This window comes from Eschrichtius robustus, chromosome 1 (genome assembly GCF_028021215.1).
Source record: "Eschrichtius robustus isolate mEscRob2 chromosome 1, mEscRob2.pri, whole genome shotgun sequence".
In the NCBI taxonomy this organism is placed as follows: Eukaryota; Metazoa; Chordata; class Mammalia; order Artiodactyla; family Eschrichtiidae; genus Eschrichtius; species Eschrichtius robustus.
The window spans coordinates 135,595,977-135,618,034 of NC_090824.1; the positions used below are offsets into that span (position 1 = coordinate 135,595,977).

Genomic DNA, 22,058 nt, shown 5'->3' on the forward strand with positions numbered 1-22,058 from the left:
TCCCACATGCCACGGAGCAACTTGGCCCGTGAGCCACAACTACTGAGCCTGCGCGTCGGGAGCCTGTGCTCCACAACAAGAGAGGCCACGATAGTGAGAGGCCCGCGCACCGTAATGAAGAGTGGCCCCCATTCGCCGCAACTAGAGAAAGCCCTCGTGCAGAAACGAAGACCCAACACAGCTAAAAATAATAAATAAATAAAAATTTAAAAACAAAAACAAAAACAAAAACAAACAAACAAAAAAACTCTGAAAGGCTTAGGAAATCTCTTCTGTAGTGGGAAAGTCCTCGGACAGTAGAACATTAGATCTGTGACTGAACTAGAAAACTCGTTTCCAGGTCTTTGATTCTAAATTAAGCCAACAGTACAGGTGATAGATCAGAAATTAAAGAAACAGCTGAAAGTAGAAGCAGACAACTAAGTGAACAATTTGAGGGTCAGATCATTAAAGTACATGGACCATGCCCACCAAGGTCAAACTTTTATTTAGCTTAGCTCTCTGCTAGGCCAACTACAAACCTTATTCTGGGCCACCTAAACCTGTCCTTACATTAATACATACAGGCTTTGTTCAACTATACACGTTTATTACATAGATGCAATCATAACACACATAATTTTGTGTCCTTTATTTGTTTCAGTATTTTTATCATTTATAAGTAACTTTTAAGAGCTGCAAAATATGCCATCCAGCATTCACACAATAGGCTGCCATTAACCATTCCCGTAAAGGGTGGGACACCTAGACTGTTTCCAGCTATTGGCTTTTCTAATTAGCTATTATAATGGTGGAAAACCGGAAACAACCTAAATGTCCAACTAGACAGGCGTAATTTTCTATAAAATTAAATAGCAAATAGTCATAAGAAGATACTGAAGACCCAGAGGTGTTGCTAATTGAGCGAAATAAGTTCCAGAACATTTTGCCCAGTATAATCTTTTTCAAAATATATACAAGTATAGAAAAGTTTAGAAATGCCATCAATGATTATTTCTGGGAAGAACTGTAGGTGACTAGTTTTCTTTTCTCTGCATTTCCTATCTTTTCTACAACGATCATGGATTACACTTTTAAATAATAATATTTACAAAGCATTTAATACCCAAAAAAATGTTCAGAGAAGAAGCAGCAGAATACAAAATTATAAAAATCATATGTAAGAGTTAATTTTTTCTAAAGGCAAGAAACAGACTACCCACAAGAGACTTTACTTTTCCATGTTTTTTGCAATTCTTCCAGTGAGTTCACAGGCTCTCCAAGGCGGTCTAGGAGTGGAATCACTGGGTCAAAGTACCCTGGTATGGCTTTGACTTCTGGTGGAGAGAGCTCCAACAGCTCACACTGTCGTCAGCATGGTCCCTGACTACCTGAGTACCTCTCACCTTAAAGCAATTCTCATCTGACATGAGCTGCTCAGCCTTCCTCTGATATGTTGACTCCAGGAGGCTCCTTGAGGTCTGCGTGTTCAGCTGGCCTCCAGTGGCCCCATTATTGTTTTCTGCCAGGTACAGGTCAGTCACTTGTACACAGATCTCATCACTCACGATGTGCTGCAGCTGGAATCAAGCAAAGGCAAGTCGTCAGGGAACCAAAAATATAGTTCTCCCTGTCATACACTCAGCCTTCCTTTGGTGGTTCCAATCACTCAGCTCAAAAAGGTTTTTCTGGTTGATAATTCTAGAACATTAATCATACAAAACCACTATCTTATTTTCTTGGAGAATAACCAAGCCAAAATTTTCAACCATATCTCTGGTCCATGAATAAAATGTTCATATATATTTAAAAGCAAAACCATAAGCAACTCAGGTTAATGTGCTGCTTATTTAAAGTTCTAAGGAAGTTAAAAAAATTTTTTTTACATGAACGAAAATGTCCATGGCTTCCTAATTTTATGGCACTTCTTTACCATTTACAATTTCCTTTCACACGTATTCTCAGTTGATCCACACAACTACCCTGGGAAGCAGGCTGGAGAAGGGTGCCCTATTATATTGATATATGAGACAAATTTACATGTTAGATAAGAAAACTCTTGTGTGCTAAGGTGAGGAGAGGGACTTTGAAGAACCATGAAAGCAAGATTCATGTCTACATTCACAGCCCTGGTACAAAGTCTGAAACTCAATAGGCATCGAGGAAGTTGTTACTGAATTAATCTGTCATGGGTGCTCAGCTGAAGGAGGTGAGTTAGGACTAATATTCTTTCTAACACACCCCCTATTTTTCCACATCTGATAATAAAAGTATTTAAAATTGTAGGTAAATTAACTCATTTTCAACACAGGTCAATCACGACTGACTACTGGTAACTTCTGCAGCTATCTTATTAAACTATCTGATGACTAGAAAGTTGAATCTTTCAGAGATTCTATTCTCATAGGTCATGACGATGTATCTACTGTGAAATAAAAATTCTCTCAAATGAAACTTTACCCATTAAAATGCCAGAGAATGTGAAAAACAGATACAAGAAAGCAAAATGTTAATTGCAGTATCAATTTGTCTATTTTACTTTAAAATTCTCATAACCACTAAGCCATTCTATTTTTAGGAAGATACACTCTTTTTGAAGTGCTAGTAACTATGACAACTACTTATTTTTAACATTTAAAAAACTCTTAAATGACAAGTATGTGTATTTGTAGATAAATGGACAAGGTGCAAGGTCAGAAGAGTGAGTGACCTGATGGTGGCAGAAAGGCCAGCAACTGGAGATGGTTAAATTACAATTAGTCTATACAACGGCTTTTAATGTGACCATTAAAATAATGCTTATGATAACTTGATAATATGGGGGAAAGCTTAAAATACAGTGTTTAAGAGAGAAAAAAAGCAATGCATGTCCAAAGCATGGTCTCTATCATGTAGATACCTCTTCTTTATACCTTCCTGTAAAAGGAGACCACGTCACCGACTTCCTATCCACACCCTCTTCTTGGATATCTGGCCCCTTCTAGTCTTTGGAAAGGGCAGCATTATAAATCCAGGGACAACTAGGCAACTCTCAACCCCACGCTAGGCTGGTCAGATTCTCTCTCCTGCTAAACTGAAATGACACAATGAGTGTGTCTGGTAGACTTTTTACAGAGGAGCACCTGGATGGAAAGGTTGGTAATGCCAGGGCCAGAGGCACTGCCATGGCAAGTGAAAGCCTCAGGTGCTGGAGAAGCCTTGAGTACGTGCTGAGTGTTCATCTGAAGAGAGAAGCATGAGGATGGGGGAGATGTCCAGAAAGGAGGCATGCAGGAGAGGGGAAAAAAACCTCCCCAGTCTAACCCCAGATGGTCTGGCCATATTTTGAGTCCCACGCCAGATGTCTGTGAGACTGCCTATTGTATTCTTAAGACAAACCCCTCTTAAACTAGTCTAGAAAAGTGAGATAAATATATGGTTTGACCTTGAAATATATGTTCCACCTCCAGTCAGCAATGAACTCTGGGAGAACAGCAAAGGAGATAAGGAGAGTAAGAAATGTTATGCCTCCAATTCAGGAGTTAAGCTGAGAAGCATAAACATGTTTTAAAAACACTGGATTCAGATTTCTGGATAAAACCTGTCTCCATAAAAAAAAGATTGGACCTTACATATTATTGACTCAAAATCATAACCAGGTGCTTCTAGTAAATGGATTAATTGCATCTATTGTTTAGAAAACCAAACTTGGGCTTATAAAAAAAATAAATAAGCTGGTTGTATTAGATTTTTAAAGTTGTACTGGTAGTATGAAAGACTTTACTTCTAGCTGTAGCAACAGCAAACCTGTAAACAGAAACATAAGCACATGGTAACTGAAGTCTTTTATGTAAATCTAGGGGACATTAACAGGCATTAGTCTCTCAAAAATTATGACCCTAGCTGATTGTATACATGTAAAGATTTCTGTCCATCACCATAAAGACCCCTTAAGGGAAGGCCTAATAACCTCTTCAACTTTCAGCTCTCTGCCTGACAACTTTTGTGAAGATGCCAAGATTCAGTCATGTGACGCAACATTCCTTGACTCTGAGTAGACCCTGTGAGAGGGGTGCAGAGCCATGCATCCTTCTAAATTCAAGGCAAAAGCATGAGTACTTTGTGAAGGATTCCATATTTTATCTGAGGAAAACACTGAGCAACAAGCTTTTCTTTCCACAGTAGTGGTGTGGACTCTAGAGTTAGAATTTTCTTTTTAAAAGTTTTCACTTTAAAGAAAGTGGTGCACTAACAACAGACTCTGATCCCTTCAAAAGTTCAGAACTAAAGACAAAGGAATGGAAACCTATTACATGTTACTTGCTGTAAAATTATTGTTGTAAAGAACAACATATTTACAAACTCCCAGGGTGCCACAAGAATAAACCACAAAAGCAACTACAAATCTAACTCAGAGGGAATCTCAGATAGTGAGGTGGACAGAGTATTATAAAAGATGTTGTATGAAACCCTTCCTGTAAAAAAAAATGTTAAATAAGGAAAGTCCATAGAATTACCAACACCTACGGAAGAGGAAACGGAGCTCACGCCTGGTACCCGACGTAAGAGCTGGGAGGGTAGGGCAGGGGGTCAGGACCAGTGCTGGGGGTAAAACATCAGGTCTCAGGTAGGCTCATACTCCCAGGGCCCACTGAGCAAAGCAAAGGAGTCAACCACATGGCTGAAGTACTCCCACTCTGTTAACAGGAGAAATCCGACATCACATCACATTAACCTCTCCCTCCCCTCTACAGAACCATGAGTTCATAAACATCATTATATGAGGAAACTGACTTTCCTTTCCCAACAGAAATCTTGCCTTTTCTCTTTCCTGAATCCATCTGTAGACTTTCTCCCTCACCAACCCTAGCCTCCGCCATGCCCTCACCTGTCTGACAATGCTCTGGATGAGTTTGTCCATGGTAAAGGCAATGTAGGCATGAATGGTAAACATCTCTCTCAGTGAATCTTCATACTGTGAAGAGTCTATGTTGCCATCCAGCAGGCTCCGCACCATATCCAGGAAAGCTGGGTAATAATCTTCTACATCAACATCCACTGTGGGAGAGATGGGAGAGATGAGGCCTTACCCTGCTAAGAAAAGATCGGAAGAGAAGGCAGGGCAAATCCCACAGCTGGCCTAAAGAGCACTTAACAGAACAAACCCTAGGTGTTTAGTCTGCTGCAGAGAGATGGGATCTGACAGGTGGCTACAACCCCCAGCACTGTCTATTAAAGGAGAGTGACCATGCAACTTTAACAGCGGCTTCTAACACCCCGACTGACCGTGCCTGAAAAACACTTATTTACAGTATGGCCTGACTATGCGTGACAGGAGAGCAAAATATCCCAGGGAAGAAGTTTCTTCAAAAAGTTCTTGGCTCCCCTGCTAAGAGAGGAACCTGCTCTCGCAGCCTGCAAAGGGCATCCCTCACGTGGATCGCCTGCTCATACAGCTCTTTCAACGGAGCATCAAGGGCTGAAGAGAAAAGGCAGACGGAACCATACTCTAGCACTGGGAAACCCCTCGGGAACAGAAAAAGAGGAGTGCAAATTAAATCTTCTATGAATAATGAAGTGATCTGCATTTGTCAAAGTCCTTTTGTTTAAAAATGGATTCCCAATATTGTACTTCACAAATTACATTAAATGATCTGTACTTGCTGCATATGAATCACTTCAACCACCAGCTGGAATCTTATCAGTTGTTACAGAGACGTCTGGCAACTAGCAGAGTGCACAAGGAAAGGTGAAAGGACTCCGCCTTTAGTTTACTAAAATAAGACCCATTTACATAAAGCTCAAAAACAGGCAACTCTGATCTCCAGCGCTGGCAATCAAGACTGTGGCACGACGGGGCTACTGGTTATGTTCTGTTTCTTGATCAGGGTGCTGCTTATCAGGTGTGTTTGCTTTGTAAAAATTCGCTGAGCTACACAATTCGGACGTGTATACTTTTCTGTATATGTGTTGCACTTCAATAAAAAGTTCACTGAAATGAAAAAAAATTACAACAAGAACTCTTTGTCTTTGACATTTAGTTACCTCTTTGTAAAATATAGGGGAAAAAAGGCTGAGAGCAAAAGCTGAGTCCATTTGCAATTATCTCAAGCGTGATGGATTCATTCAAGACAGGTTAAACAGGACAACTACTGTTTAAAAGAAGCAACTGGCTTGAGTTTCATTACAGAACATTACCTTGTTCAGATCCACAGCATAAGAACGGGCTGTGCTACTGCCGTGAAAAAATGCTTTCATGTCAGAATAAAGCTTTGAGTGCTATTAGCGCAGCAAACCACATGACCCACGATCAGTGTGAGGCTTGACATTATTACTCAAGAACAAACTGTAAGCCTCAAACCAGGTTAAGTCAATGGTCAAGCCAGGATTAGGCCATCTTCTGTCTCATTTCTACCCAAGCAGATGGAATCACTATACTGAAGTCTCTCAAGCTAGTATTAATCCAGATAAAGGCTTTTAGAATTAATTCCCAGGTTCATTAGCTCTTCAACAGATAGAAGGCCAGGGCTTCAAATGGGCTTCTTACACCAATAACAGTTTTTTTAAAAAAAAAGAAAAGAAAAGAAAGGATAATTCACTCCAAAGACTGGCTATTTCCTAAAGAGCACACAAGAAAGTCTTCACAAAAAAGCTTTTGGCTCACAGCTTAAGTACCTAACTTATGACCTGAAGAGATATCTAGAAGCAAGCAGCATAGAATTACTTAGAGGATATGGTGGCTTCCTTAATCCTCATTTATTTTCCTTTTCCTGAGTCTTCTATCTTCATTCCTGTTCTGCCTGTTCTGCTGTCTCAAACCATCTCTTGAGTCCCCATCTCCTCTTCTGCATCTGTCTCAGGCATGAACAACTAGGAATTTATGTTCTGTCATGGAGTGAAACCAACTATGATGTTTGAGTCACGTCTCTGTCCTTTCAAACACTTTGCAATAACCCAGATATCTGCCATTTGGGAAACTGACAGTAACTGACACCCACTTCCCTGGTGTCCACAGTACCAGCTACTGAGTGTCCATGATCCAAGCAGTGCACAGGGTGCTTCGCGTATATTCCTCCAATTGTCCCAACAACCCCAAGAGACAAGTAGTACCTCCATTTTACAGATAAACAGGTTCACAGAGTTTAAGTAAGGTCACACAACCAGTAAATTGCGGTGCTAGGATTTGAACCTAGCCAGCCTCTAAGGCCTGCCTGTACTCTATGTATAAAAGAAAGCAGTCCTGAGTCTAACTAGGCCCTGAGGTCCCCAATCCCTCACATCTTCTGTAGACCGACAATCTAAGCACTCACTAGGTTCTTTGAGACGTAGCTGGATGGCGGGGCTGTCACTCTTGTCTCGCTTTATGCCCAACACTTCCCGTTCCCACTCTCTCTCTCGGTTTTCTTCTTCAATTTGCCGTTCAGCTTGGGAACAAATCCGCAGCAGCCTCAAGCAGAGTATCTGGTGCAGTCGCATAAAGATATACCAGTTATTATTAACATAGAAGAGGTTGTATACTTCATCCATCCCTCTTAACTTCTGAGCTGCTGTGTTACTAAACAGTAGCTTGGACTTAGGGGGACTGCCCCCAACACCATTGTGCTTCTTAGCCGCCCCTGTGGCTTCATCTACATCCATCTCTTCTTCTTCCTCTTCCTCCACATCTGAGAGATCACCTCTCTGAGCAAAGAGCAGATCTGGAATAAAATGATGCATGATTTGCTTGATTTTATATTTGTCCTCCTTCTGAATGCCTGTCTGCCTCTTCACATGGTGGATAATCAGAGCAGCAGCATCTTCCAGAATCTGTTTGTCTTCATAGGCAAGTGAGAGGTGTGGGCCAACAGGTACACCAGCATTTTCTTCCGTAGCCTGCTCTTGCCTCTAACAGGAGAGAGAGACAAAGTATTATGCAACATACCTACAGAAACAACAAACAGACCTATGAGACTACACCAGCAGTACTTTCTATTAACCACAGTGGCCATTATTTTTCAATCCAAAACTTCCAGAAACAAAAAGACAGTGTGCGAGTTGTGGTTTGATACCAAAATGATTGGTGCCTTCCAGACACTGAAGACTCATAAGAGACAATGGGACAGAACTGGGACCATCTTTTAAAATTCCGGATTAGTGTTCATGGAGGATACGATATGAAGTCTAGGATTTACTTTAAAATCCTTCTGGGGTGGGAGTGTGGAAGGTGGCAGATACAACAAAATTGGCAAAATAGAGGTGATTAAGTTTATGTAAGAGCTCATTTTACTATTCTCTCCCCTTTTGTGTATGTTTGATAGTTTCATAATACAAAGTTTTTTCAAATTCAAGATCACACCACTTCTAGGAATTCTCAATCACACTGTATTTGTTTCTAACCATCCCCTAAGACTGTGAGCTCAAAGAAAGCAGGATTAATTTCTTATTCATCTCTGTATCCTAGCTCCCAGTACTCTATATAATCCTGGTAAGGATGCCGAATAAACAAGGATTAGGAAGAGTCTCGGGGGAGTTCTCTGGCGGTCCAGTGGTTAGGACTCCGCACTCTCAGTGTGGAGGGCCCAGCTTCGAGGAACTAAAATCCCACAAGCCACACAGTGCGGCCAAAAAAAAAAAAAGTCTGGGGATCAATGATAGTATTTTAAGCTGTGGGAAGTTAAGATGGGCTACACGAAGGAATATAAGGTACTGTTGGAAGGAAACAGATAGGGAGAGAAGTGGGAGATGGGGGTAGTGGGGATGAACTGAAACCAGGATGGGAAACTAGTAAAACAGCTCAGTGAGGCTTAGATTTAAAATGGTAGAATCGGGAATAGAAGTCTATGCTATGCAGCAAGAATCAACAAGTTTTGGAGGGTCTCACGTTCATATAACAAAGGTAATGTGCAGCAGTAAAAGCTATGCTGAACATACAGGCTGGGGACTTCTCACAGATGTAGAGACCTCCAGCTCACCTCATCATAGATACTCTCAATCTCGTTGAGTAAGCTCTTAGACCTTAGCACCTTGGTGTCATTTTGTTTAAAGTTGATGCCTTGGTGGTCCAGAGATTTCAAGTAGTATTTCTCATTTTGCTCTCTCCACACCTTGTTAAAGCCTCTCTGAGCTTCTCGCCATTCTTCCTCTTTCATCTTCAACCTAGTGGGGTGGAAGGTGGAAACAACAAGACATGGGAATCCAGATGAGGGAATTTTAAGGTAGGGAGTCATATTGGAATCCTGCACTGGAATCCTGGCTCTGCCATATTAGCCATATAAGACTGTTTCCTTATCAGTAAAATAAGGATAACAGCACCTAATCTCATACGGGTTTAGAAGTAAGAAATATGTCAAGTTTATTTTATTTCGAAGGTCAAAAGATATAGCAGATCTGTCAAAACTGTTGGCAACTTTGGGGTAAATTTTATTCAAACCAGTCTTCAACTCTGACATATGAGAAAATTACTCATTCAGGACTTACTTTGGGGAAGTAATTTGTCCCAAAGTCAGAAATCTTCCCAAGAATAATTATTTCTCAAACAATATTCCACAGAATACCCTAGAAAAGGAGGTTCTCTTCCTTGGCCAGCTAAAACAAACTGAAACAAGTTTCTTTGCTATAGGACTTCTGAGAACGTTTATTATGCTAATGTAAATGCAAAAGTCTAAGAGCAGAGAACTTGCACAATAATGTTCCTCTGGACACAGTTTGGAAATTCTAATGAGAACAACTGATCCTGATACTCTAGAAGAGAGGAGAGTAAGATCAAAACCAGCACTAGAACTGAAGAATATCCTCCATCTCAAAGACAAAAGTTAAATGCTACTGGCAAGGAGAGGAACAGCTTGTGCCAGCTCTTGAGGAGAACACTAGGGAGGAACAATAAAATCTGGGCACTTGTGCACTGTGCAGCAGGTTTCACCAGGTGATACAGAAGGAGGCCCCTATGAATCTTAGCTGGGATTCATAGTGTAGTACACAGTGCCATGTGCTTGGAGGAGCCTGGGCCTCAGCCTTGGCCTCCTCCTTGATACCTAGCCTTGATACCTAGGTGGGTTCAACAGCCCCTCTATACCTCAGGCTGAAGTTTTGTTAGGAGAAAGAAGGCATTCTTGGTAAAAATGGCAAGCTAATAAGTCTTTTTAAATAACACATATCAATTTTACAAAGACAAAGTGATTTTTCTTATTAAAAAACAAAGATGTGAACATTGGTTAGTACTGAGTGGCAGGAACATGGGTGGCTGTTTTCTTCTTTGTTCTTTTCTCTATTTTAAAATATTACCTCAAACACACAGAGCATTCCACTATGGACTTTAAAGGTTTGTTCTCTACTGTTAGTAACACAGAACCCCATCGGGAAGCTCCACTACCCGACACTCCACCTGATTTCCTACAACCAGGGTTGGGGAGAAATGGAGGTCTCATGGGATAACCAAGTCGAAAAGGAGAATCTTATTTAATGGACACTACATCTGTCAAGAAGCACACTGAAGCATGAAGGGCATATTCACTCAGGTACCTTTTAAGGACAATTGGGACGGCAATGGAGGGGTTCTTCCTCAGACCATCAATGATGTCAGCTGCTTTATCAGCATATATCCTTTGGAGGGCTTTTCGATGGATGACTTCTGATGTGCCCCCGAGGGTGTTGTCCAAGCGAAATTTGGCTTGTTCCTCAGCAGACAAGCGGGAAAGCTTCTTCTGTATTGCTTCCAGAACCCGGATCGTTGCCAGATTGGTCTCTAAAACTACATCAAGCTAAAGAAAAAGACAAAGTATGCTCAGGACCCCAACCAGAACAGAATAGCTGTCAGGAGTATAAGGTAGAAGAAGTCAAACTCCTTGGATTTGAATCCTGGCTCTGCCATACCATAGCCATATAAAACTCTGTGTCCTTATAGGTAAAACAGGGATAACACCACCTACTCTCATAAGGTTGTTTTCTGGATTTAACAGTACAATCCACGTAAAGGATTTAGCACGATGCCAGACACGCAACAAACATCCAATAAATGATGGCTAAGCAGTACTTAATACTTGTACCACCACCAGTGTGCTTTACTTAGGACTACTGGCCCCCAGCCCCCACACCAGAGGGACCTAATAGGAGGCAACCTTACAGACAGTTTCCCCTGAACTTTCATGAATTACTAAGATGTTACAAACAGTAACAACCACTACAACGAAATCCCAAAAAGACCATTCAAGATTACCAATCAGTCTCATGAGTAAGGTTTTTCAGGGTAACTTGAAATGTTTAAATATTTAATAGCCTTGTTCCACATCTAGTAATAATAAGAGCAGTGGCTATCATTCCTTACAGGCTTCAATGTCGTATCTGTGGGTAACCATTTAAATTCTTACTGCATTTCTCGCATTTTATTTTCTGGCAAGGGCTTAGCCTGACCTGGTTAAGGATATGACTAGCAACCTTTGAGTTAACTTTTTTCCAAGGCTTAACACAAAATTCTCCAGATGAGAAACAGAAAATGAAGTAAATGAGCAGTCTCAAGGGTCTATGACCAAATGTCTGTGTGCTTCCTAATTTTTGTAGTTTCAGGACTATGGCAGTCATTTTGTCAAATATTTCTGGTCCCCCTTCTCCCCAGTTATGGATAAATGATGGATTGAACTTCCTGGCTCCCTTGTGATTAGATAGGGCCATGCAACTAGTTCTGGCAAATGAGTTTTGCACAGGTGAGTCAAAGTAATGTCTATTACTTCTAGGCTAGAGCATTTAAGGGTGCAAGATCCATCGGAGCTCTTTTTCCCTCTAGTCACTGGCACTGTTCAAGATGGTGGCATTCTGTCAGCCTAGGTCCCCATGTAATTCTGATGAGCAGAATCTCCTGCTAAACATCATGCATATGTAGTATGATGAAGAAATAAATCTATTTTTTTAAGCCACTGAGATTTGGGGGTTGTCTGTATTGCAGGAATGTTAACCCATCCTGATGTATAAAGGATTCAAACTAGTCCATCCCATCCAATCCTAAGCATGTGCATATGCACACACACACACATTTCTTGCGTCTTCACTCCTGTAATAACAAGTGGGAAATGAGGCTGTTGCCTCTCATTTGCAGGCATACTAGTCGAGAATAGGAATATCCTGTCAAAAACAGAGGCCAGTCTCTGCTTTCTCACACATCATCTAAACTTACTAAACATAGGTAAAAAAGAAATGCTTTCTTTAGCTTGATAAAACTTTCTATAGAAGTTAACATCTGTCACGATTGAGTTTTCTGCAAATGGTTGAAGCTCCTCATAAACACTGGGGCAGAGATGGCCAACCGCCTGCCAGTGGCCAAGCAACATGGGGCTCTTCATTCAAAACATGCCAGAAACAGATGAAGCAAGTGTGAAGGGGGATAATTGGCAGAGAGCTAAATCAGTATGGATTTAAAAAGGAGCAAAATATCTCCCATCCATATGAATGAGCAGGGGCAGTCGGTTTTATATAATAAATACATTAAATAGGATGCACGTAATTTTACGTCTCAAGACACATTTAACATTCCATTTTTGTTGGTATCAGTGAACTAGACATTTAAACACACTGAGAATTGAGTCCATTTTCAGTACTCCCACTCCTGGTATTGGGGATCTCTACCAGCTCATTGCTTCACTCCAGCTCTTCCCTTCCCAACTACTTTAAAATAAAGTCCCTAACTCTACTTTCTTTCAAATGGAGCCAAATCAATATCAGAAATATGAAAGAGGAGTTCCAGTTCTCACAGGAGAGCTGGTTTGCTAACCATTTTAAGATACCTGCTAAAAATAATACACACTTTAAGATAAATAATTTAAAACAGCTGCAAGAAAGCCCACTAGGTCTAAAGATACTGATTTTATATACCATGTAGACACAATAACCTTTAAAATGTTATTGAAAATTCAAAGGAGTATTATTCAGCCATCAATGGATAATTTCAGTTACAAAGGGTAAGTCACATTTGTCATAAAAATATTACTAATACATTTGACAAAGTCGTAAAACATGGTAAATACAATAAGCATTTACCACAGAAGAACGTGAGCCTCTCGCTCCTTTGTCTTAAAAAACCAACCCTCCCAGGTAGGTATTTAAGATATCTTTTCGTTCCAAATCTCCCATTTCCCCAAACTACAAATGATAAAGGAGCTTGTACCTCAAAACGTTCATCTTCACAACGATAGATATGTTCTTCATACTGAGTTTTCTTGGAACTAACAAAGGTGGAGTCCTCAGACCAGGAGGGGAAGGAAACCCAGGTATCATTTAAAACCTTTGGGTAAAAGAAGAGAAATGGAAACAAAAGTGTAACAAAGTTTTTTGGTGATTCAGCGTTCTCAATAAGAAAGACAAAACTTTAGGGGAGGGAAGAAACAGTTAACATTACAAGTTTCACCTTTAGCAAGTTTAAAAAGATAGTAAGAAAAAGGTTCTCAATAAAGGTATAAAACATTTTCTTTTGAAAAAAGACAGAAAAGCATTTTGATTTCCTCATTCATGTAAATTCTCCATCCCAGGTACCACTCCCTTCTGGAGGAAGCTGCGGATTCAGGGCTGATCCCTTCTCGGGAAGGCCTTACCTCTTTACAGAGAGGAGTCCGTCCTGTACACTTGGGCTGCTGGTAACTCTTTGGTAGGGCTCGATAGCTGGAGCCCAACCGTTTACAAGAGGCATAATCTATCTCCATGGCAATGCCCTCTGTGGCTCGTTCCTTTGGAAAGGTTTCCAGATGTACAGACTCCTTATAGCCCAGAAAGTTTTTAAACCAATTAAACAATTCTGGGAATTTCCTGAAGAATCAAACCAAAAATTGGTGAGCAATTAGAAGCATGATGCAGTAATCCTGAGGTGTGACTACCACTATCTGGTGTTGGCTCAGAACTCTACTACCATTGGACAAATTCCAATGACAATTATTATTTCCTGCCTAAGAAGCAGTGCTTCTGAATACTTGGCTTCTCCTTTTCTTATAGAGTGCTCTAAGACCAGTTAAGGTGGTAATGGAAGAACTGTACCAAAACTAGGCAATAACGAGCCATTTTCTAATCAGGCATATTGCTTCAATGTTCAGATAATTCTTAGGTTGTCAAAGTCAAGATTCTAGAACCCTGGAAGAGACTGGTCTCTATAAAACCTCCAACATTGGTCAGGGGATCAGGAGACCACTAGTCTTGGCCAATGCCCTCTCTGACTATTTTTTCATCTCCAAAGTTGAACTAGAAGACTTCCCAGAGGAGTCTCTTGACACTGACATTTTATGAGTCAACTGACCCACCACAATCAAAATAATTTTGCCTATCACATACTCCCACAAACTAAGTTTTATTTCACCTCCATATCACACATCAGGGCTAAGCTCCTGACTCCACTTACCCCAGGAACGGAGAGACTAACTGCACAAGCTCCGCCCGAGAGATCACCTCCTGGTTAAAGATAACAAGACAGCGCAGGAAATTTTCATAGGCCTCTGCACTCCGCAGAGCCTTTCGGACCTTATGGAGACAGCCGAAAGAAAAATAATTAAGCAAGGAATCAAGAGATCCTGGACTGCTTTTAAAAGACTGGGGAAATTTGAACTGTATTTGACAATATTAAGGAATCAATGTTGGTTTTCTTAGATGTGTTAATGCTATGTTTGAAAAAAGGTATCATTTAAAAAGGAAACTTAGTAAAATACTTATGGATGAAATAATACATTATCTGAGATTTGTCCCCAAATAAGAGTAAAAGTACACATGAAACAAGTACACCGGCTAGGAGTTGAGAACCGCTGAGGTTGGATGGCGGTGGCATGAGGAGTCATTTTACTGTTCACTTTAATTTCACATGTTTAAAGTTTTCCATAATAAAAATTCTGAAAAACAGATCCTGGAGTAAAGAAGACATTCACCGTCTCACATGCCTGATTCTCTGGACCATATCAGAGTTACCCAAGCTTTTATTGCCTCTCCTAACAGGTATGTACAGCAAGAATCTTTGACAACACTCTTTTCGAACTCTGGTAATCCTGAATAAATGACCTTTTAAAATAAGGTACTTTTGTCCTCTGACCTGATTCTTTTCCTTTCTCCATTTATAATATTGAGAATTTTAATATCCAAAATGCTAAAAAAAAATGGCACAAAGTAATACTAGCCTGGCTAGATGAGCAATCTGGACTTTTAATTTCATATATAGATATGTACTTAGTATTGTGGGGGGTGGAGACCCTCACACCAAGCCAAGCAGTTTATCAAAAACCCCTTCTCCAGGCTCGCATATACTTTTCGTAACGATCAATCAGTAGACACTATACCGAATGTGTACCTTCAGAGCAAATGATGAATATTTACTTTTAATTTTTATTAACTTGTAAACATATACAAAAGCAGAATAGTCTTAATGAACCTCTTGTACTCACCCAGTCGCAGTGATCAATACATAGTAAATTTTGTTTCATCTATGCCCATTTCCCCCACCACTGAATTTTAAAGCAAACTCCAGACTTTTCATCTACACACACTTCAGTATGTATCTCTAAGAAATAAGTACTTCAAAAATGACCAAAAAAATACCACCACTCTTTTAAAAATTAACTTACTCGGTCCCCCGTCCCTCACCCTTTCCTTGCCATTTGTTGGTTGTGACCTGGACTTCTACATTTGCCTCAAAAGCACCAAGTGCCCAGGTTGCCCTCAGAAATGGTTCAAGTCAGAGCCAGGGATGCTTAACTGTTTTGCAGCACAGCTCACACAGGCAGAGAGCAATCGGGAGGCACCAATCACGGAGATGCTAAATCATTTGCCCTTTTGCAAAAACCCAGAGGTGGAAGACAGGTTAAGTCACCACCAGATCAATCCAGGCTGGTTCCTGCCAGTGAGAAGTCTGACGTTTGCCAGCTACCATGATGAAAGTAGCCTGCTAATCAAGTTGACTCCAAGGAGGAAGTCAGGCACATACCACACAACACCGTTTAGACCAGTAATCTCAACTCTGGCTGCTCATTAGAATCACCTGGGGAGCTCTGAAAACACAGTTAAATCAGAATTCCCATGAACCCAATATGCGATACCAAAAATAAGTATCACAAGCAATCAGGTTAAAAGTCTTCTTAAGTCCTCAACAATTGGTGCACTGACACTCCCCACTATACAGATCTGGATAGCTACAACAGGGAGTTCCAGATATCTTTTAAGAGTAATATCATGCATTTCTTTTAAAGCTTTCTTCCACCATAGCAAATGCTGTATTTTGCTGCAACTACTTCACAAAACTGAAGCAAACAATGCTACCATTTCTCCAGCTGTGCTAATAGTTCTTACAGACTGAAAGGACCTACAATTTGAAAACTATATTAAAAAGTAGAAAGTCCTAATCACCTTGATGCCTCTAAAACAAAATCTTCTTGGGGACAGGGTGATTTTCTTTGGACATTAGTAGCTAATTTTAAATCCAATTCATTCATTACTCACCTTATCAAAAAATAATGATTCCGTTCCTACACCATGTTTGCTGGCATCTGCCATAGAAGAATCCTTGAGGCTGAGCAGTTTGGGTTTCTTCTGCAAAAAAGGAAACACACAAACATGTAAGATTCAAAGAATGGGTTTCTCTGGGTTTTATTTTCTTCTTTTTGTTTTTTTTTGGCCGAGCCTCTCGGCTTTTGGGATCTTAGTTCCCCAACCAGGGCCCCCGGCAGTGAGAGGGCCGAGTCCTAACCACTGGACCACCAGGGAATTCCCTCTCTGAATTTTATTTTCGTCTCTGTTCTAAGGTTCCATCACTGACCACCACTGATTACTCATTCGCAACAAATGAGAGAATTCAAGTCACTGACTTGCCTTACATCCTAAAAAATTTCCACTCCTCTTCTCTATTTTAGATTAGCTATTGTAGATTGCCTGTCAGTTTTTTTTCCAGAGGTTCACAGATCATTCTACTTCCCAAATACTCTCTCTATAAATGGTCACAGCATTACTGTGACATTAGAATTAATATCCTCACTTTTTTCCATGGGCCAAAAGTAACTTTATTTGGAACCTAACGCCATTGCATTGTCTTCCTAGCTGTGGAGGCAGAAAAGGCTGTAAAAATATCTGGAATACACAGAAATCTATCTTTAACCTTTACCTTTTAATCGTTCAATTTAAAAATTCATTAAAAAAAAACAGTTTATTTTCCTAACAGAAGGAATAACCACCTTGTGAGCAATATCCACTCAAACCAACTTAAGATTGCTCTTTCAAAGCAAATGAATGGGCCATACGTAACTACCAGGCAAAAATCTTACTTTAAAAAAGCCACCTCTCAACTACCTGTGAAGAAATGCACAAATGTTTGGAGAAGCAGCACGTTTACCTTTGCCACGTTGGAGTACACTCTCTTAGGAGCCATAGCCTCTGCTTACACTGCCTAAGGAGAAGGTAGATAGGGAATCCTAATCTCCCAATATAGGGTTTCCACCTGGGGGTAATCCAGTGTGGGAGGAGACTAACATTGGCCTGTATCTGCTGACCTGATTCCTGCTACTCCTATAACACTCCTTCCTAAAGTGAAGAAATATAACCTATTACTATGTTCAACTTGCTTTCAAAAGGAGAAACCATTATAAACACTGAAAAATAGTTCTTCAATAGTACTTCAAAAGTGTCAACAACACCTAACAGGTCAGTCTTTGTGGTTATATTTGCTTATTTACCAGTTACTTCTTACCATTAGAAATTCCTCTAGCTTTTGTTATTCTTTAACTAAATTCCGCCTACACGTCTATCTCTTCAGTGTTACATACAGCTTTAGGATTCACTGAAGCAACATTCAATATATACACCTAGCCCGCTCCCTAGCACAGCTGCCCCACGTCAAAGAGGAAGGGAGTGGGCTCAGCTTTCTGTAGGCAGACCATCAGTGTTTACTCTAACAAGAAACATCACGTGACAGGTCACTAACAGGAGTTGAAGACCAACCGCCCTCTGCTGCAGCCCAAAGGTCCTTCCTTGGAGATTAAGATGATACAGATAAGATCTGGCAACCCAACAAAGAACCATGGACAGGATAGGCCTCTAGACCAAAGAGATCCCACACAGCATATGTGCTTTACTCACAAGAGGACCTCAGAGACCACTGACTTGTTTAGGAAACAATTATCAAACTTAAAAATCTTCTTTCTTAGCACAAGGCAGGAAAAATTAATTCTCAGAAACCCTTGGCAGGAAACAAAAAAAACAGATTCGAGCTACCAGCAAAGAAGAGAGAAAATATAAAGAAAACCAGTAAGAACTCAAAAGTACAGTAATCTGAGCAATTAGCACTATTCTAACATTCCTTCACAAGCCAGATAAAAAGCTTTGCATTGAGTTTCTGTGACATACACCAACTAACTCCCAATACCCAGGATCCAACTGTCAACCCGTGAGCTCTGTCCACTAGTATTGCTCCGGAAAGTCAAAATGAGCAGCTGCGCTCTTCTTACCTTCACTGGAGGGGTGGCTCCCGTTCCAGAGTGCCTGCGGATCTGGCAGCCATTCTGGCTGGGCCTCTGTGGCTTGTTGTTCAGTTGAGGTTTCTTCACAGTGCCTCCGTGGTCATTTCTCACAGAATCGACCTTCTCAGCAGTTGTTTTGCTTAAAAGCTAATTAAGACACATGAAAGAGATGAATGCTCTTATTAAAACAAGTAAGTTTCATTTAGAAAAAAGTCTCCTTCTGATTCCAGCTTCCTAACTTATATAAGATAACCATTCTCAACAGTGTAGTTCTAAATAAAACTTACCACAGAGCTGTTGGCATCTGGTAGGAACTGTCCAAACTCTGACAACAGATCTTCCTGATTTTTAAAAAGACGAGCCACCTGGGCATACACCTCCTGCTCAGTCAACGCTGGAGTGTAGTTTCCTCCAGCTTCCTTGGCATTCCGCTGCTCTTTCTGATAGGAAATTGCAAATGGGAAGAGATCATATTAGAAGGCCACTGTTTTGAGTGACTCACTTTTGCACACTTTCTGAGATGTCTGGTAGGGGCTTTGTATGTTATCTATTTGGGTTGCACTTAAGAGGAAAGTCTATGTTCTCAGCACCTGTTTTGGCTTCAAACTTTGAAGTTGAGAAAGGAGTGGAAGACAGTGGCTGACAATTCCTTTTGAAAACCAGGACAGTATATGTGAATGCTCAGGGGACTACTACCAACTGATAAAACACAAAATATTAGAGAAATTCCTCCTTCTATTGTAGATTAACTATATTACCCAAATCATTCTTTAAACTTTCCAGATAAATAAGCATTCATTTCACAGAGCAGTGACTTTAAAAATCCTGACCGGCTGCTACAAGGCAATTAAAGTCAGGTAAATCACACTGGCTTTATAAACACACATCACAATTTCTAACTGGTTAATTTCCAGTAAGAATTAGTGGACACAATAATGGTTATTCAAGTCTTCTTGGACTAGCTGTCCCCGGAGGGCAACCTGGTTAAGACAGGTTGAAAGGGCAACTGTCTTACCTGATATGTGTGCAAAATCTCCAGGAACGCTTTGTAGATGTCTGGTTGGCCCTGGAACCTGTTCTTGATCTTATTGACATAGTTGATGGCATGGTTAAACTCCACAGGTTGATTGTTCTGCAAGGGCGGGGCTGTTCCCAACGAGATTGTCACTGGTGTATGAGGCTGGACAGGTGGAGAACGTGGGGACGCATATGGTGGGAGTGGGGGAGTCTGCTGACTGGCTGGAGTATGTGCTTGCAGTTGGGAAGGCTAAAAAGGAAAAAGTCTTTATTCTCCTCAGGAACACAGATGGTTTAACATATGAAAGAAAGGTCAAAGTAAAGAGAAACAAGGTGTCTGATCAACATATATACTTTATTCACTCTGGCCAGGCCACATTAGCCCAACTCAAATCACACTGGGCAGGGGAGGGAAGTGTAGAGGTTCACACATTCTAATACAAAACTTCCAGTCTCCAGTTTTCTAAACACAACCTTAAAAGTGGGCTATGTCTCCAACTACAAGGAAGAATTTTCATACGCAATTTTTAAGCTCACTTGCTGAACAGGTGCAAAGAGAAGAGGAAAAAATACCTTCATTCTACATAGATCTTTAATAGCAAAAAAGACAATTCAATTGTTGCAGTTAACTTCACATAAAAAAAAAGTCTTCTAAATCAGCTCTGCCCAATAGAAAACTCTGAGGTGATGGAAATGTTCCTTATTTGCACTATCCTGCACAATAGCCACTAGCCACATGAGGCTACTGAGCACTTGAAATGTAGCTGGTGCAACTGAAAAACAAAATTTATTTTAATTAATTTAAATTTAAATATAGACATATGTGACTAGTGACTACTGTATCAATACAGTTCTAGACTAAGAACACCCCATCATCATCATCATCAACAAGATCTTCTGCTTAGCTTGATATGACCTAATCTGGTAAATGGAGTAACTTTTGTAAAATGATGACCGTGCGGAGAACAGTGTAATCTGATCATAAGATGACCATTTCTGCCTGTGCTATCCAAGTACTACTACACAAAGCTGCCATCTGTTGGGACGCTCATGGGTTCAAAAAGCAGAAGTTGGGGGCAAAAGAGTCCTTGTAGGTTGTTGATGTGTTGATTTAAACAGATATATAAATATGTGGTATGTAAATGTGAGCCACTTTATAGGGATGCAACTACTCCATCTCCTCCACTGAAATTTTAACTTGTGTTATCTATCTAAGTCTTATACTAAGGGAAAATGTCAAAGGAGGGTGCTTTCTAGGGATGGATTTCACACAGTGCAGAGTTTTCCAAGTGCTCACCTTGCTGACTTTGGCAGGTGGGGGCTGAGGAGCTGGCTGGGCAGGAGCTGGGGCTGACTGGGCTGAAGGCTGGGAAGGATGTTGGGGTGGTGGTTGAGGCTGGGGCTGGATGCCATGGGTTGGAATCTGATGAACCTGGCCAGGAGTTGTCACATTCACCATGTCATTGGTTTGCACCTCAATCTTGTAGCCAGGGGGCAAGAAGGTATTGAAGCCCATGATCAAGTCAGGGTGGCCTTTGAACAGCTGGGACACACGACTAATCACTCCTGGAGTGTCGATGCTGATAAAAAAACAAATATTAAAGTGGCAAGCTTAACAAGCACCCTAGCAAGAAAAAAAATCACATTCCACTAGGTTCTCTACACAGGAAAATAAAAATCAACCTGAATAGTACAAAATTAATGACACACAAAGAACTCTGAAATTCCAAAGCCATTTAGCTTCATTATCAAAGAGGCTTGGTCACAATTTAAATAGAATATACATTCATGCATGGTAACAGTCCTATCAAGCAGATACTCAGGCTGTAAGTTTAAAACTTCAATTCCCATGGAAGATCCAACCTCTGATACACCAGTATAAATCATAATGTATCTATCTACATTGTTCAGACGAGTTACTCTTTTATAATAGTGAACCACGCCAGAATATTAGTGTATCTTAAATCAATCCAAAAAGCAAGTAGCCTAATCATTACCGGTTTACTTCCCTGATTAAGTACTAAGAAAAATTTTACTTAAGAAAAACTTACCAGTATGCAGAAAACAAAGGTCTAGGGCCTGCAATTTTCATAAAGCAGTATATAAAAGCACAACCCATGAAAATAAAAGCATAAACCCCCCCCAAAAGAGCATCCTTTATCCTTCAGCAGATAAGAATAAGCTATATCCTCCTTCCAAAATCAACATAACAAGCACAAAGCTTGAGTACAACCGCGTATATCTTTTACCTCTGAGATTTAAATTCCTTCATGATGTCAAGGAAATCATTGTAGACCTGAGGCTGACTACCAAATTGCAGCTTCACTTGGTCAAGATAGGATAGTGCATCCTCCACCTGAGGCAGGGATAAATCTCAAGGTTATAAAAAGAAAGTCAAAAAAAAAAACAAAAAACAAAAAACAAAACAAAAAAAAGAAAGTCAAGAATTATTTTTTTAAAAATGATTTATGCCTAAATAAAATCAGCATAGTAAATGAAATAGAAATATATAGTAAACATACATAAAAATATTAAAAATTAGTATGTGTACCAGTAATAAAACTGAAGCTTAAAATAAAAATCAACTCATAAAATCTGAAGCCTTGCTTTGGATAATTTTGCATAGCATTATTAGTGAAGAATAGTCAC

General features: G+C 40.3%; 1 protein-coding gene across 5 annotated transcripts in view; it reads right to left on the reverse strand.

Moving 5' to 3' along the window:
• Nucleotides 1-22,058, reverse strand: part of SIN3A (SIN3 transcription regulator family member A) — a 71,382-nt gene that overhangs the window by 18,904 nt on the left and 30,420 nt on the right. For all 5 annotated transcript variants that reach the window (XM_068556034.1, XM_068556041.1, XM_068556018.1 and 2 more), the window contains exons 4-17: nt 21,659-21,765; nt 20,707-20,989; nt 19,408-19,659; nt 18,680-18,832; nt 18,381-18,539; nt 16,384-16,473; nt 14,306-14,424; nt 13,512-13,722; nt 13,088-13,204; nt 10,456-10,694; nt 8,910-9,093; nt 7,269-7,842; nt 4,847-5,016; nt 1,386-1,559 (exon numbers count right to left, since the gene is read on the reverse strand). In XM_068556034.1, coding sequence (XP_068412135.1) covers nt 1,386-1,559; nt 4,847-5,016; nt 7,269-7,842; nt 8,910-9,093; nt 10,456-10,694; nt 13,088-13,204; nt 13,512-13,722; nt 14,306-14,424; nt 16,384-16,473; nt 18,381-18,539; nt 18,680-18,832; nt 19,408-19,659; nt 20,707-20,989; nt 21,659-21,765 — 2,832 coding nt within the window. The remainder of the gene's footprint in view (nt 1-1,385; nt 1,560-4,846; nt 5,017-7,268; nt 7,843-8,909; nt 9,094-10,455; nt 10,695-13,087; nt 13,205-13,511; nt 13,723-14,305; nt 14,425-16,383; nt 16,474-18,380; nt 18,540-18,679; nt 18,833-19,407; nt 19,660-20,706; nt 20,990-21,658; nt 21,766-22,058) is intronic.